This window comes from Octopus bimaculoides, chromosome 11 (genome assembly GCF_001194135.2).
Source record: "Octopus bimaculoides isolate UCB-OBI-ISO-001 chromosome 11, ASM119413v2, whole genome shotgun sequence".
NCBI classification, from domain to species: domain Eukaryota; kingdom Metazoa; phylum Mollusca; class Cephalopoda; order Octopoda; family Octopodidae; genus Octopus; species Octopus bimaculoides.
Window position 1 is genome coordinate 6,633,173 of NC_068991.1, and position 18,109 is coordinate 6,651,281.

At 31.5% G+C, this 18,109-nt stretch overlaps 1 protein-coding gene across 1 annotated transcript in view; it reads right to left on the reverse strand.

The window, feature by feature from the left end:
• LOC106877151 (spectrin beta chain) overlaps positions 1-18,109 on the reverse strand; it is a 76,372-nt gene that overhangs the window by 16,356 nt on the left and 41,907 nt on the right. The window contains exons 14-32 of the mRNA XM_052971501.1: positions 17,884-18,084; positions 17,175-17,291; positions 16,720-16,797; positions 15,707-15,871; positions 14,820-15,119; positions 14,455-14,583; positions 14,222-14,338; positions 13,711-13,986; positions 13,267-13,356; positions 11,371-11,448; positions 9,215-9,238; positions 4,611-4,783; positions 3,425-3,515; positions 3,180-3,326; positions 2,330-2,593; positions 2,082-2,212; positions 1,774-1,960; positions 1,218-1,418; positions 609-817 (exon numbers count right to left, since the gene is read on the reverse strand). Coding sequence (XP_052827461.1) covers positions 609-817; positions 1,218-1,418; positions 1,774-1,960; positions 2,082-2,212; positions 2,330-2,593; positions 3,180-3,326; positions 3,425-3,515; positions 4,611-4,783; positions 9,215-9,238; positions 11,371-11,448; positions 13,267-13,356; positions 13,711-13,986; positions 14,222-14,338; positions 14,455-14,583; positions 14,820-15,119; positions 15,707-15,871; positions 16,720-16,797; positions 17,175-17,291; positions 17,884-18,084 — 2,978 coding nt within the window. The remainder of the gene's footprint in view (positions 1-608; positions 818-1,217; positions 1,419-1,773; positions 1,961-2,081; positions 2,213-2,329; positions 2,594-3,179; positions 3,327-3,424; positions 3,516-4,610; positions 4,784-9,214; positions 9,239-11,370; positions 11,449-13,266; positions 13,357-13,710; positions 13,987-14,221; positions 14,339-14,454; positions 14,584-14,819; positions 15,120-15,706; positions 15,872-16,719; positions 16,798-17,174; positions 17,292-17,883; positions 18,085-18,109) is intronic.

An 18,109-nucleotide genomic window follows, 5' to 3' on the forward strand; every position in this document is an offset into this window, starting at 1 on the left:
GGCAACAAAATTTTTTTTAAATATTTATTTGCATTTATTTGACAAAAGTAAATCAAGATTAAATTAAAACTAATATTTGTTTCATAGGTGTGATTGCCAAGTAAGTGATTAGATCTGAGACCACGTATTGAAATTAAAACAATTACAGCCAAGCCATTCAAAAACACACGATTTCACTCAAATTTATCGGGTGTCAAAATTTTTGTTGCACTATCTGGTCATTGACACAGTGTGAATGGAATCTTTTCTGTTTGGCTGCACTTTTTGAAATGTTAAAATTAGAGTGAAAATTTTCAAATTTGGTGTATTGATGTAATTTTTCATGCTGAATCTCAAAAGATAATTTACTTGTTCCAGAAAAAAGGTTTTTTTAAAAAAAAATCAGAGGTTTAAAGTTTGATCATTTGGCAGCCAAACATACTTTGAATGCAAATGGAACTGTATCAGTGACCAGGTTGCAGTTGGTGTGACAAAATATCTTGACACCAAATAAATTTTTAAGTCAACAGTTTTTGTGTATTTTTTGAACAGCTAATATGTCTTCTATGCTGTAAATATTTTCCTTATTTTTACATTAGAATGAAAAATAACCAAAGAGATAATCTCACCTTTCTGGATGTTCCTGTTCAATCAAATTTCTGCTTCTCTCACCCAACTGGCGGACAACATCTGCATAGTCCTCAACAGCGGATTCGAGATTCTGGTGTTTCTTAAGCATATTTTGTGCACCAATTTCATCTTTGGCCCGTTCCTCACCCATCATGTAAAGTTCTTGTTCACTCATCCAAGATTCTGCCTCAGAAGTATCTTGATAGTACTAAAAAAGACAACAGAGGCTTCCAACAATACATGAATTATTTGAAAAAGCAGTTTTTTTTAATTAAGAGAAAAAAAATCCCTTTTGTCTGTCCAAAGCATTTCCATAAGTTTGTCTTAAATGCATATGCTTGTTTTCAAAAATTATAGTTAGCCCTTGTTTCATATGTTCAAAGGAATATAAAACTTTCCTTTCTAGAGTCCCAAGTTAATCTGTTGGTTGAAAAAGTTAGAAATGCGTATCATATATGATGCATGGTTGCCAGGAAAATATGTCCTGCATATTACATGTGATACTCAGGTCAGACAAAGGGCTAAAAAATTTCTTTAAAAAAAAAAAAAGGGAAGCAAAAAGCAGCAAGTCACATTTTAATAAAATGTTACTAATTGTTCTCACATACCTGTTGGGCAATATCTGAGAGCTGTAGGCGAGCTTTCCTTGCATCCACAGCATCCTTTAGAGTTTTCCACTTACTGCTAAGGTCATCAATGTGTTGTTGGAATTCATCAGCTTGTGGATGTTGTTCATTAACCAATTCTTGGCCAACAGCAATAACAGAATCAATACGGGGTTCGTGGTTTTCAATTTCTGTTTGCAATGACTAAAGAAATGAAAACAAAATGGAAAATGCCTATAAATATGTATTTGCACTGAATTAGAAAAAATTGGGAAAGAGAACCTCACTATTTCAGATTACATTTTACAACTACTGTTAAATTTAGTCTACACTATCGGGTTCCATCAAAATTATTCTTTAAAACTGATAATCAGATCAGTTAGCAAATCATGTAAAGTAAATCAATGTAAAGTGGTTGGTGTTAGGAAGGGCATTCAGCTGTAGAAACCATGTCAAAATAGACAATCGGAGCCTGGTGCAGCTGGTCGGTTCCTGTCAAACTATCCAACCTATGTTAACATGAAAAACAGACATTAAATGATGATGATGAACTACTTACATGTGTTTTCTTCATTAGTAACTGAACACTAAGAAGGCTGTTGCCATAGTTGCCAGAGGTTGCCAGGGGCATCTTTTCTTCAACCCACATTTTTTCATCTTCAATATCACGCTGAAACTGATGAATTCGTTTGACTCTCTCAAGTTGAGATCGTCTTACTAACAAAGGTGCCTGAATTTTCATGAACCTGCAACATAAAATAATCCAAGTAAATTACTATTGAATGTGTGCATGTGTGCATATTTATGAATTACTAATTAGCATTTTGATAACAGAATTTTCAAAAGTTAAAAAAACTGATATTTTACCGCTCAGCAACCGCCACTTTGCGAGCTTCGATTTCAGCCTCCTTATTAGGATCCATAGTTTTCAGGTAATTAGCTTGTTTATCAAGTTCTAACACTTGGTTCTCTTTACATTTCATCTGGCCTTCCAATTGCTGTTTAACAGAAATATACAAATTAAAGATATAAAAAAGCAAGGAAAAAAAAAAAAAAAAAAAAAAGAATTTTTAATCAAACATTTAATTAACGTAATTAAATTAAACAATACTTACATTTTGCCTCTGCATTTGAATGTTCACAGTGGTTAAATCTCTACCAAATTCTTCAGTAACAACTTGGGATTCCAGCTGTTGAATCCAACCATCAATGTCATCACAGCTCTGTTCGTAGAGGACTGAGCGATTAGCATCAAACAACCGCTCACCCTTATCCTTGGTGGTGTTTTCGAGCTCTTCCCATTGATTGCTGAGACTCTCAAGAACGGGACCAACCTGCTCAGCAGCTTCTGGTTTATCTTTCAACAAACCTTCACCAGCCTAAAATAGAAATATTAAAATTTTTTTTTTTAAACAGATCAATATTTGGAAACCTATTTTTCTAATGGGGAAAATATTCAATTAAGTCTCACAGATCTATAAACCCCACATATTTAACAGACATCTTTCAAGTCTTCACAGCCCATCTTGTTTACTCTCAGCACTAAAAGCTCTCACCTCAACTATTGTCTATAATTTTATAATCATTTCTCTTACAACAGTCTCTGAAATATAAATTCTATTTCAGCCTGTCACTGAAGTTTATTTTGCAGATCCAACAGATGGTTTCCAAGCCATTTTCAACATCATGTACTGCAATCAAATTTGATTTAACAATCAATAGAAACTTTGTTTATTTTAATGTTGTATATTTCCTAGAACTAACCTCCCCTTCGGTTTGAAAGTTTCAAAATGAAGAGGGGGGGGTGCTGTGCAGTGGAACTGAACCCAAGACCATATGGTTGGGAAGCAAACTTCTCAACCACACAGTCATGCCTGCACTTATTAAATAAAGTAATTAGAGTTTATATGACAAAATTACACTTTAATTGGGCAAGATAGAGAACAAACAAAAAAAAAAAAGTACCTCACGAAGTTTCAAAAGTCGATCTTTATTAGCTGCAATTTCAGATTCAAAAGCTTGATGTCGCATATATTTGCTGTGCAGGTTTTTAGCATCACGATAAGTCTCATCTTGAGCAGCTGACATTTTATCTTGAAGCCAGTCTCGTAACTAAAAAGAAAATAAAAGTATTTCGTATATTAAACTCTCCCAAACGATATGAGGGGAAAATATGAAATTCAAAAGGAAAAATATTAAATAATATTTACTTCTTCACAGTCTTGGAAGAACTGTTGTAGCATTCTCTGGTCTTTAAGGCGTTCCAGTTGTTCATATGCACGTTGCCTGTTTGCATTACGCCTGTAAATGGGAAAAAGATTTTTTTTCTTTAAATTACAGGAAGGTGGTTGTGGTTTCAATACTCTTCATAAACAGATCTGCTCAAAAAAAGCTGACCTGGGGCTAAACTACAACAGTATACACTTAAATCAATAAACACACAAATATGGCCGTGTGGGGTTTTGGATCCCGTGTGCAGCACCTTGGGTAAGCATCTTTTAATAAAATCCTGAACTGAAATTGCTGGAAATAGTAATTGGAGAAAGCTGACTGACTACCTTAAGAAGAAAGAGGGGGAAGCAAGCTAATGATAAAAGGCATTCAAGACTACTTTTCAGGCCAAAGCATAAGCCTTTATGTGGTAGAACAGCTTGTTAGAAATAGCAGCTAAAGCAGCTCTCAAATCATTCTACCTCCTTCAAAATGGAAAGATACGTTAGGGAGAGAGGGAACACATTTTCAACATATAGCCCTTGACATACAAAACGATGGTAAAGTCATGACTGCAATACCTTTCATCATAGGTAAGGCTTGGGAGCTAAACAACATGAACTAATGACAGAGCCTTAGTGGTTGCTCAAACTGCTAGAAATAGTTGCCAAATATCCCCTCAAATCACAAACCCTACAGTTTGAAGACAAAGACAAAAAAAAAAAAAAAAAAAAAAAAAAGGCACATTGAATAATGTAGCCCTTGATATACAAATAAACAGGATGGTCATGACTGGAATGCTTTTTTATCACAGGTCTGCTTTATCAGAGCTAACCTGGGTCCAAACAAAGACAGTTAAAGACCTCCTCTTTACAGTAACCTAATGATGGAGCTATTGAATAGTTGCAGGACCTGCTAACAATAGTACCCAACTTACCCTCAAATCACATACCTTAATCCTTCAGCATTCAGATTTCTTTGTCAAATGTAATGCATATTTATCCACATTATTTTAAATTAGTCATGTATGTTCTTTCTATAAGGGAAGCTGGGGGAAGAGAGTGAGAGAAATCCCCCTGGGTCTTGTATGTTAAGTTGGGCCCCCAATAAGCTAATTTTGACCAATGCTGACTACTATGTAGTCTGCAGATTTTTGCAATTTCATTTCACAAACATTGTCCTTACCTTTCGTTGATGTTTTCTGCTTTCTTGCTGATTTTGTCAGCAGCATGGTTGTTGTCTTCGATAAGTCTGTGTCCAAATTGCAAAACGTTGTTAATTTTCTCATCATTTGCATCCATTGTGGTGATAAACGCTTCATGTTTTTTAATGATATTTTCAGCAGCTTCCAATGAGTTCTGAAGGGAGAAAGTTTGTCATAATAAGTAAGGAAAAACAAAATAAAAAAAAACCCATACAAAAAAAAACAAAAACATTAGCCAACATTAACAAGTCAAACAGATTAAACTAGTATTTATCAACATCTTAATTACTATTATTATTAGTAGTATTTAGAACAATTGTAATATCAGTATTTTTTTAACGTACATCTATGCAATAATTTATTTAGAATGTAATATACAACATTAAAACTGGTTCTGGAACAGTTTTAATAATACTTATTGTTAATTTAATAACATAGTGAATTTTCTAACAAATTTAGTGTTTTTTTTAAAAATAAAATATGTAAATGTATGCCATATATGAACCAAAATATTGATAAAAGTAAATTTTAATACCTCATAGGAATGAGGTATTAAAATTCATTGTTAGTTTCATCCAGATTTAAGGAAATAATTAACTGCAAGGCAGTTTGAACTGGGTCTTAACCAGCAGCAGCAGTATTAATTAGCTGCCAGCCAAAGGAGAAAATTGGCAACTTGATCTGCTTGGATTTTTTTTTTTTTTAAATCTTAAAAACAGATGTTAACATTTAAGTGGCGACAGGAATTTTAAATGAAAAAGCTATGGCTTTATATTAGACAAATAGACTTGACATATTTTTCATTTCTTTTATTTGTAAGCACCAATAGAAATTCTTACAAGAGGTAAGAATTGTAGTTCAGTTATGTGCACATAGGATGTAATTATTAACGTCTAAGATTAAAGATATTTTAATTGAATTAATATTAAACGAAATAGAGATCTAAGAACATGTAGGAATCAAATACAATATAAAAACATGTTTTAATAAAAACCATCAAACATCAATAAAGCTGTCAGAAAGAAAGATTCCTACCCCCTTCATGCAAATAGAGTTTATTTCCTGAAGAAATGTTACTACCACTAGAAAAGGAGGAAAAAAAAAAATGGAAAAAAAGTTTAACTATCCAATCATTTAAAAATTGAACTATTAATGTCTGTTACAAGAAACTATTTTAAAAATCAAATTCTTAAAAATAAATCACAATGAGGTGAAAATTAATCTCCTTTTCACAGTTGCGTCCAAAAAAACATTCTTAATTAGTGCCATTTACCACTAGTAATCTAAAATATTGAGATGCTATAGCAAATGACCAAAAATCTAAAACATAACCAGTGAAACTAGAATGAAGGACCCTAGAGGTAAATAGAACTTCTGTCAGAGACACATGAACCAATTTGTTATTTCAAAAAGAGTATTAGCAACTCCTTAGCAATTTAACCAGGACATTTCAAGTCATCAAGCTGGCAGCAAAAGTTGTAGGAAATGAGTTCCTTCAGTAACAGTTTTGCTCAGATTTGAAATAAAAATTTTGACTCGAGTCATCATATTTTATAATCAAACAATTTGATTATATAATAAAGATCATTCTAATCTTATGCTAAGCAATCATGTCACTGGAAAGTGTTATCTATACAATACTCCACTAAGTCATTAAGAATCAAGCAGTGATTGAAATATAGAATAGTTCTAATCATAAATGTAAAAATACTGACTAAATCTTTCTTGACAGCATAATTAACCAAATAGACAAGATTAAGTGTCGTTATACAGGATTAGTTAGGTATAGAAAGAATGTTATATTAAAGCTAAAGAGTAGCAAATTCATCTAAAATATATAACTACGAAAAGACAATTTCATTCTCTCTCATGCGTGAAATTTATTTCAAAATAATAATAACGGTAATCCTTTTGCCAAAATCCTCAAATTATTTACATATGAGGCAAAAAAAAAAAAAAAAAAAAAAAAAAAAAAAAGTATCTTTTCTTCCCCTTTAATAATTAACTATTTCAATAGACTATTGAAAAGAGAAACGTTTAAAATTACACACAAGCAATTATGACCCTCCCATTACGTTTCCTGAACAGCAATACAAAAAAAAAAAAAAACAAAAAAAAAACAAATCCACACCCATCACACAAGTACAGTATGCTGAAAAGCACAACAACAATGTTCAATAAAAAAAAAAACAAAAAAACAATATTGAGCTAACAGAGAACAAATTGAAACAATTTTAATGATAGGCACATAGAGATTACAACACTGCAGAAATATATGTGCCAAGAATATAGATAAGGACAGACATGCCATAGAAGATGGCAGGAGCTTGAAAAGACTTGAAAACCAGAAATTAATATAACATTGTTTTAAATGCATACAATTTACACACAAACTTTAGCTGTAATAATTACTGATAGCAACAGAATGAAGATATTGTCAGTGAAGAATAGTTTTATAGCAATTAATAGAGAAGTTGGCAAGAAGATAAACAAGATAATTCTACTTTCATCCAAGCAGAACACTTTTAAAAGAACAAATTATAAAGTTAGTGAATAATACACTTGTAACATTAGTATTCAAAGTTTAATGAGAGAAACTGAACTGGAAGAACCTTAACAACCAACCACCAGTTATAAAATCCACATATATGAATCAGAAACAAATTTAGTTTGAATATTGAAGAGTAACCAAAGCAATTAAAGAGTTTTAGAGAGACAGAGGAAAATGGAGCAAAACAAAAAAAAGAAAAGAATGAAGAACAATTGTATCAATAATAATAAAAAAAATTTAAGAAAGCTAACAAAACAAACTGTTTTTTATTTGTTTTTTTTTTCTCTCTTTTAGACCCAAAAGGAATTTAAAACAATTTTTGTTAGTTTTTTATCCATCAATTAATTTCTCTTAGCATAATAGAGTTGGCAGGACAGTTATTAGTCACAGGAACAATATACAAGTTAATTCTGCTAAACTTGATTTCACAACTTAAAAATCTACAACTTGTGAAACAATGATTTAGGGGGGTGGGACAAAAATTAACGGTTAGAAATTAAAGCAAAAACTGAACATATAAACAGCATTTTGTATTCTTTTGTAAATTATTATAATTAATACCAGATCCTTATCTGTTTCAAATCTATAATTAATAGTTAATAATTTTCTTAATCTTTAAGACTATTTAGTGACATATGATCCAACACCAAAATTCTGTTAATAATGACATGAGTAAAAGATGAAATACAAAACAAAAAATCCCACTGAAAGAATGGTATTAAGTAATTCCAACAACACACCAATTCACACTTATATAGCAAAATGCCAAGGAATATGAAAATGAGTGAATCAAAGTTAGAACACTTCAAGAAAGAAGTACTGAAGTAGAATGTTTTAGAAACGAAGAAAAATTAATAATATTGGTCTAGATTTTAGCAAAATTGCATATTTATCTGAATATGTTGAAGACAATATACTCAATGTGCATAAGAAAAATCTGAAAGAGATAGAAGAGGAAAAAAATGGAGAACTGTGAGCAGATATCAACACACTCAGTATATATATATATGTATATATATATATATATATATATAATATATAAACACACTCAGTATATATATATAAAACTAAAGAGAAAAAAAATAAAAATAAAAATTTAGAACAACAAAAACAATGAACATTTGACATCTCAACAATGACAACATGTTATTGAGCCATTCCTAGTCTGGTGCCATTGCTTTTACTGCTAACTAGAAAGCTTGTTAAAATATGCTAAACTGTTATTTTGCTTTTTAATATCAAGTGGTCTGTGGAATTTGGATGTGATAAAAATTGCTGCTTGAAATTTATAGCAATAATTTTAAATTTAAATATCTGAAGCATAGCTATAGACATAGCACTAGTTTATGATTTTTATGATCCTAATTTCTGGACAGACTTTTACAAAGGAGATGGGTACATTTAAAATTTTTTAAATCATTCTCTTTTCAATCCAAAACTTTTATAATATTTTATGTTTATATATATATTTTTTAGTTTAGTAATGAAATATATCTGAACAAATATATTATGTATAAAAATAACAAAAACTAATTTCCATTCATATTCTATGGGGCTTATTAATTAACACTAATAATTCAAAAATTACACGAGATATTTCTGCTAAATGAATTATTTGGTGTCGTTTTATCGTGTCAACAGAAAACTGATTTAAAGACTACTTTCCAAAATAAAGCAAGCAGCATAACTTCTTTTTTTTTTATGACCATAACACATTTAAAAATATATTTTTATGAAGAAATAAAGCCAAACCATTAGTTTTTTAATGTTTTTGAGAGCTACAACCATTTTTTTTTTCTTTCATATTAATGAAATTTAAAATTCTAGTTTTACATTGTATTAACAGATTAAGTTTTACCTAAATATTCTGGATATAAAACAAATCGATAGATTCCATAAATTAAACAATAATTTTCTATAGAAGGAAAAACAATGGCAAGCCAACTGAATGGTATTTTTTTTTTTGTGTGGCACCAAGCTAAGTTAGCATGCTATCTACATCCATTAACACAGCAGCAGCAGACACCAAGTTACCTGCTTGTCAAGTCCAATGGCACTCTGTGTAACAAAAGACACTAGTTATACACTGACTTACTGCAGAGACAGCAAATAAAGTGGTAGCACCAAGTAGGACTTACTAAACAAGCAATAAAACAGTTTAAAAACCTTAAATATATCATACTGGCTAATATAATTTTAAAAAATAACATTTTAATTATATTACTTGTGCAGGGCTGAGATAAGGTCTTAAAATTGGAACGAGGATGATTCATAATTTGAATCAGAGCTCCAACTACAATGCAATCATTTGTTTTTAAATATCAGAAAATATAAAAGCATATATATATGTATGTATGTATATAGCCTACAAATTATACAGTTGGGCAAAGAAAATATTGATACACATATGGACAAATAAATATTTAGTCTATAAATCAACATCCTATAAAACTATCAACAATTTAATAGATATTTTAAAATGTTAATACATAATAGAGTCAGATTGTTCTGTGTAGTGAGAATACCGTTGGACAATGTCACGGTTAAATGGATACAACATACAGAGAGACAATGGTATGTGACTGTCCCAGTACAAATCACAAAGGATTTTGGTGAACCAGCCATCTTATATTGGCAGTATGACCAACAGAACAGTAGTATTTCATTACATGGAATCACTATATTCTCAGAATTGTAGAACTGAGAATTCATTTAAACTATAATAAAACTTTCAAGATAACCTGTGCTGTTTTTAAGTTATAGAGGCATTTTGTTTAAATTAAAAATAACTATAATAGTGATTTTTAACATCAGCACAAGGTCACAACTCTCCGCCAGTGGGAGACAGTAGAGACATGCTATTAAATACCACAAGGCATTTTGTTCAGTGCTCTACTGATTCCATCACATTTTGTCTTTACTAAGATAAAAAAAAGAAAACAAAAATCTGTTCATAGTTCCTAAAGCTGTTTAATGAAACCATTTAAGTGTAATCATTTTAGCCAGTGTGAAAAGAAACTAAGATATAAACAAAAACAAAATTGTCATAATCTTTCATATACATTAAAACAAAATTGAACAAGAGTTGTGCAATTTTCAATAGAGTAAAAAAAGAAAAAGAAAAAAAGCTACACTAGCTCAAGTGATAGTCAACAGCAGTGAACACAGTAACCTAAATATAATTAAGGTTACACACAGCAAATTACTTTTCGAATTCTCAGCATGGAATTTTCATTAATTTTATGTTGATGAGATGGAAATGGTACGAATCAGTTTAAAACAATGAGCTCACATTTCAATTTAGGCTCTTGAAGATATTATTAGAATATTACTATTGACTGCTTTTAACTCCACAGAATATAAAATATATAGGGACAGCTTGAGGTAACTAAACTGAAATTACAGTAGGTTAACTATTTTACTAATAAATACATGAGATTGTCCCACCACCACTCGCAGCAACCCTCCCAACCCAAAACCTACATACATTACAGGAAAGAATATAATCTAAAAACTTATTTTATAATTTATTTTTTGTAGAATATATCAATATTTTAATGCGATAATTCTTGTAGAGCTGCAAATCTATGAAAAATTATTTACGTTACTTCTAACATATTCTGAACTTAAACATTTAAAGTCCATAAATTAGTCTTTTGAAATCACATGCTAAGAGTTTAGCAACCTAACTGTGTCACCCCAACCTCAGGCATTCAAGTAAAAAAAATAAATAAAATAAAAATAAAAATAATAATTAGATACAAAGACTAAGTAAACAAGTTCAATAATTAATCTGTATTGCAGATTTGTATTCCAGATATTTACTACCATAGATTGGTGGCTGCATAATTAATAATGTGTTTATAAACAAGATATATCCATTTGTTATATGTTTCGCAACCAACATTTTAAAATTTAAGTTTTTTAATCTATTTTGTATATCTTAATCGTATGCCTTTGACAAAATCAAAATTGATGTAAGTTAAGAAATTGGGTGCCTTTTCTCTTTTTTCACGAACAGAAATTGTTATCAAGTCTCCAAATCCAATTCCATAAAAATGTAAATTCCATCAGTTGCCATACACACACGCATCCAGCCCTATACACAATGGTAGGAACTATGTGTGTAAAAAGAAGTAAAAAAAGAGAAATATAAACTGTTTAGAATTAAAAGTAATAATAATACTTACAGGTACTTCTTCTTTTGATAAGAAGTTCTCTTGTTGGTTGAGTAGTACCTCACCTTGTTTAGCATCCCTGAGGAACATCTATCATTAAAAAAAAAAAAAAAAAAGTTGTACAATCAGTTAAAAAAGAAAATCCAGTGAGATGAAATAAATCTATAAAAATTATAACTCATACTGGTAAAAATACCTTAAATTCCTTGCCAATCTTGCTTTTTCTTTGACGCCCCATAATGAATACAGAATATTTAACCCGAATACATGCTATGAGTAAAACAAGTGATGGAATGAAATGCTTATCAAAGACTCCAAAACTTGGCAACGAAAACGAGGCTGTAATGATTACAAAACATGTAAGATTTCAGGCAAGGGTTATCACAGAACAGCTGGGTACAGAATTGGCAGCGATTGATGCTTAAAGCAGAATGCTAAAGTCTTTTTCTGAGTAGTGCATTCCTTAGAATTTTTAACTATTAAATTAAGAAATAAAACTAATTTAAATAGAAAATTACTCTTGAGTAATGATATATAAAACAATAATGTAACAGCTAATTATGATTGTTAACGATAAAGAGCACAATAGTTGCTTACTACTGCTGAATTAGAGTAGAGTAATAAAAATGGCAATGTAAGAAACAGGTTCACTTATCAAGAGGAATTTAAAAAGACCCAAATTTTTCTTTATTTCAGATTATAATTTTTTGGACTTTTAACCTTTCTTTAGAGATAAACACCCATTTGTTGGATTAATGTTCATTTATCCATTACTAGTATAGGATGGGTGGGGAAATATCCGAGAGGATCTTATGGCAAGATGCTCTTTCTATTGCAAATAGTTACAGGTTTTCCAAGCAAGGGATTTTTTTAATTCCACACCTTTGAAAGAAAGCATAGAGTAATTAGTCCTAAAGGGATAGGTGCAGCGACAAGTGAAGCTGTGGAATGTGACCATTCAATGCAAATTTACACATAAGCAGAATAGGCTTCTTACAGTTTCCATCTACCAAATTCACTTGTCAGCTCACACAGCAATACCTACTACCATAAAAAGTAGCTTTAGTATTAATTACTTTTTCAATGATCAAACCACAAATTTACTAGAATGAAGTTTCCAGATTTTCAAGCTAGTTCTTCAATTAAATGGGTCTTATACTTTTCTTAAATGTGAATGACTCATCCACCAAATTTACCATGGGTACAAAAGTAAGATGAACAGTAAATTAAATACAATATAATACTTAATATCACACTATAACAATATGCAGTGTACTATCAACAATAAATGTGGCTTATTAATCACACTATATTTGCTTCTCATATCACAATTATGTAAACTATAATGTTCTTTTAAAAATCACAACTGGATGATTCTACAGAACAATACCTATAGTGCATAAAACTATTGAAGCCTGTTTTCCTATCAATTCAAACCATAAAAATTCAGACTTTCATATTAGGGAAAGGTAAAAAAAAAAAAAAGGGGTTCATCAGAGTTACTGTATTTGATGAAAAAAAAAAAAAGGAACACAGGCTTGTTAGATACACCCCAATTGCAGCAGTGCATATTCAAAGAAAAAGGTTTAAATTACATTAAAGCTGATGGGAAGTCTAGTTTTGCACATAGGACCAAGGATGATTTTTTTTTTTGCAACAATTATTTTAGAGAGAAGAGAGCTGCCATCAAATAAAATGGTTTTTTACAGCTTTGGATATTGATTTCATGAAACTTGTACAACTGCAATGCAATCCTTAAGGCTCCCCGTCATGCTTATCTCCATTTGAAATAGAGATAAGCATGATAAGGTGGGCCTCTTTGATGAGTTTTTTTTATTTGAGCATTAAATAGTTCATATTCAAATATTCCCTGTTCCTGAAGATCAAAGAGATAAACAAAATTCTTACTTGCAAGTTGAGACTCTGAGAAAGAAGCTGCTGTCTATTCTCCCACATCTGTAACAATTCCTGCCAGCCGCCATCAAGTGCTTGAAGACGCTAGAAATAAAAAAAAAGTTATCAAAATTTAGTATTCTGGTATCTAATAATTACCTTGAAATTGAAGCAAAAACTTGTTTCTATATTAAATGGAATAATTTGCTAAAATTCCTCACTGAATTTACCAATTTGTAATATATTTTGAAAATATTCTTTAGTTAACCTATTTAACAAAAACAAAGCTTTTAGCAAGCTAATCAACTAATTGATTTTATGATTAAGCTTTAGTTTCCTACGCACCAACAATACCTTCAAAGACACAATTTCCTACTCTTTCTTACTTGGTTAAAAAAAGAAAAAAAATCTATGCCAATTAAGAATTTCTTACAATACAAACCAAAACTGGAAACGCACCTGTCGCAGAAACATATACTGTGGATCATCCTGGCCCTCAGTAACTTTATCACCAAACTCTTTCATCTTAGCATATTCTGGGGCATAAGCATCAATTTCATCTTTAAGCTGTTGGTGTTGATTTAATAATTTCTCAGCATCAGCCAGATTGTTGGGAATGTCTTCTGATGCCACAGTTGTCTGAGTACGAGATAACCATTGCTGGAAATGGTCGAGGTTACCAAGGAAGCGTTGCAATTCTCCGGCTTCACCAAGTTTTTCATCCCTGTCTTTGAGCTATTAAATAAACAATTTATGATATTTTCTTAAATTAATATCCAAACATTTGAGTAAAAACCTCATTAAATTTTTTTTTATCAATTTACCATAATAAATGTTAGAAGCATGCGAGGAGGTTATTTGAATTCCATTTAAATGGAATTTGAATTTAGCAATAGCTTGAGACAAAAAATACTTCCTTTCTGGGGGCTTGTAAAGAAAAATGTAACATAGGCTCAAAATATATAATTACCATTTCTTTGAGATCCATCCATACATTGCTGATGTCATTGATCTTTTCACGAATAGCCTGGGCTTCTTCAGGTTTGGTTTCTTGTAGTCTGTCTGCTTCCACTTGCAACGATTCAACCTGGAAACATAAAGAAATTTAACATAAACAGCAACAGTTAAGAAAAAAAAAAGACCATAAAAGACACAAAACAAAAGATACAAGATGGAAAACAAAGTGTTAAAGAGATAAGTTACCTTGGCTTGTATGGCAGCAAGGTCTCGTTCCATACCACTGAGCCGTCTCTGTAGTGTCATAACACCAGCTAAATCATTGCCAAGTTCTTCAGTTGATTCGATAATTTTCACCTTTTCATTTATCCAGCCCTAGAGTAATAAACAAAATAAAATTTCAACTAAGCACATTACATAGAAAAGAAATAAATCTTTTTCTTTAACAGAAAGTTCAAAAGTTTAGTGGTTGCTTTTAACAATAAAGATATCCGAGATATTGGTTTTTTTGATAATGTCTTAGATTTCAAAAAATAAATTACACTTTAATACAGTAAATGAAAGATGCAAAAAATAATCATTAAAATTGGTAGAAAGGGTCAGTTACTTACAATAGTCTCATTGCATTCAATGTGGAAGTTCTGCAACCCATGAGCTAAATGTATTTCCTCCCTCTTCTGGTCAACCAGCGACCTCAAGGTGTTCCATTCTTGGTTCAGCTGATTTTGTCGAGCAATGACATCAGCAGCATTAGGATGTTCAACTTGGAGCAACTGCCGAGCCAGCTGGTTCACCACTGCAACCTTGGATGCCGTAGAGTTCATTTCATGTTCGAAACTTTCAAAGCGATGTTTGACAATAGCAAGTTCTTCAATATCATCCGTAATAACAATTGTTGCAAGGAATTTCTCCTGTAAAATAAAATATAATTGTTATATTCCCTAGAATTAACTGCAACTGACATTATAATATAAAATTAGTCACCAAGTCCTTTCTTTTAAAAGTTAATTTCAAAATATGCTAAAAAATAAAATATCTAACAATTGTAAGAGAAATAGATTTTCTAAATTACAACTAATAAAAATGTTAACCCAAATTTCTAAATTATATGACTACTTTGAATAAGGAAGCGTCTTTTTGTAAACTATGAATTCAAGCCTCTTACTGGGTGAAAAAAAAAAGTGCAGGATGCTACTGTTTAGATGAATATGGAATAGAATACTTACCAATTCTGTTCTAAAGATTCTGTGAAGGTCAACCTTATGAGGTCTAATTAAAAATATTTATCCCAAGTATTTCTTCTACCATATGAAACTATTGCTGTCTTGCAATACTAATGTGGTGCATCATATATACCCAACAACCACAATTCCTAGTCTATCCTTGACAATTTATTACAAAAAATGTAACTGTATGTTAGGGATGTAACATATTTTCTCATTCAAGAGATACTTTAAACAGCATTTAAAAATGAATAAGCTCAGTAGCAAGAACTTACCTTCTCATCAATCCAAGTCTGCACACCATCTGCTTCATTGAAAAGTTTATAGAGAGAGAGGGCATCAAGCAACCGCTGCTTGCGAAGTTTGGCAAGCTCCAATAGTTCTTGGTAACGGCGATCAATGCTACCTAATCGACTCTGTACGTCATCAGACTCTCGGTCCTGTTAATTAGAAGAGACAAAGTTGTAAAAGACAAAAAAAAAAAAGCTTCAAAATACACAGAATACTTCACGCTCATATCAAAGCTCACCACGGTGGAATATTTAGGGTTATGGTATAAAGACACCATTGCTTGTAAGCTTCATAACCTTTCAAGCATCGCTGGTATTCCTGAATTTGAGTCAAGTACAAAATATGCCTGACTCCATTTACGAATTCTAGATTAAAACATATAACAAAATATGATAGGTGATTCATTAAAATATAGGTGCAGGCACAGCTGTGTGGTAAGACGTTTGCCTCCCAATCACATGGTTCTGGGTTCAGTCTCATTGCGCGATACCTTGAGCAAGGGTCTTCTACTATAGCCCCAGGCTGACCAAAATCTTGTGAATAACTTTGGTAGATGGAAACTGAAAGAAGCTCCTCATTTACATATGTGTATGTTTGTGTGTCCCCCATCACCGCCAGACAAGCAGTTTGCCAGGCCAGAAGAGATCAATGGAATCAGTACCAAGCTAAAAATAAGTACTGGGGTCGATTCATTTGAAATTCTTCAAGGCAGTGCCCCAACATGGTCACAGTCTAATGACTGAAACAAATAAAAAGATAAAAGATATGCCTGTCATTATCATCATTCAACATCCATTTTCTATGCTGGCATGGGTTGGATGGTTTGACAATATCTGGAGCGCTGCAGGGCGGCACTGAGCTCCAATGTTAGCTTTTGTATGGTTTCTACAGGTGGATGTCCTTCCTAATGCCAACCACTTTGTATACTGGCTTTCATAATCATTCAAGACATAAACAGAAAAGCTGATGTAGTTTCTGGTATATTCTGAATACTTACTTGTTCTCCAAGGTTAGTTGCTTGTTCATGGAGACTTTCAATGACACTCTGGTAGTTTTTGAGCTCATCTGTAACATCCTACAAACAAACAGTAACGGATTAATTATTATGAAGTATAATGACAACATAGGTGTTAAGATGAAATAAATCTTAGCCATGTAAATTCAAAACTGAAATATCTATCATAAGAAGTGCAATGAACCAAGACCTCAATTAGGGAGTTTTAATTTGGGTTCCACTAATTACTCATTCTTTGATTCTCTATTGTAAGAGTAATTTCAATTTGCATTCACACTTCATTTAAAACTGTTGACAGATGTTCTGTACTAAATCCTCCATTAGTTACCAAAAAATATAAGCTTTAACTTGTAAGCTGTAACACCAAATATATTTACAAAACATAAATGATAAGTAGAGAGGAAGAGAGAGAGATGACAAGGAGGTTCAATTTTTACCTTGTGTTTCTTAAGCAGAGATTGTACACTGGCCTCATCACGTCCGACATCTTCACTGGACACGATACGGAAAGTATCCAACATCCAGATATCAATGTCATCAGCGTCAGCAAAGAACTGAGAAAAAAAAGAAAAGACAAAAAAAAAGATTAAAAAAAAAAAAAAAATCTCCATTCATCAGAGAACATTGAACATATAAATCATCATAGTAGAAGTTACAATATATTCATTCAGGTAAGTATGATTTTATCTCATTAAAACATATGGATTACAACAGGTGAATTGCATTTAGCGACTAAGTTGTAGCTAAGCATATCAGAACAGAGATATATATATTTTATTAAATATCGTAAAAATATAATTCATAAAGATCAATTATATAATGGAACCAAACAATATATTATGGACTTAACACTAAATTTGCCCCAAACAAAGATTCTGTCTGGAGAAATTTGTCCAGCTGCATCTCCATTTTTTAAAACTTCTCATATAATTATTACATCTTACTATTTCATTAATGTTTCTCTAATATCTAATAACCAATTTAATGTTAATAATAAGAGAAAAATAATTATGTTTAATGAATAAGATCTATGAATCCCTATTAGTGTACTAAGGTAAAACAAGATTTCATGGAGAACTGAGCTGTATAAAGAAAAGGTAATTTGATTACAAAGGCAAAATATTATAAATACTTTGATGTATTTACCTGATAGTAATCAACAGCCTCATTGAGTCTGCGTTTGCGATATGCTGCCAGGTCAATCAAACTCTCCCACTGCTGGTTAATCTCATCTATGCGTTCTTGGATCTTGTCTGCACCGAAATTTCCGGCAGAAATGAGATCATTGCCAACTTGGATGACTGACTGCAAGTGTGAGTGTCTGGCTGTCATTTCATCTTCCAGTGCCTTAAAGAAATGGTAAAGAAGCATT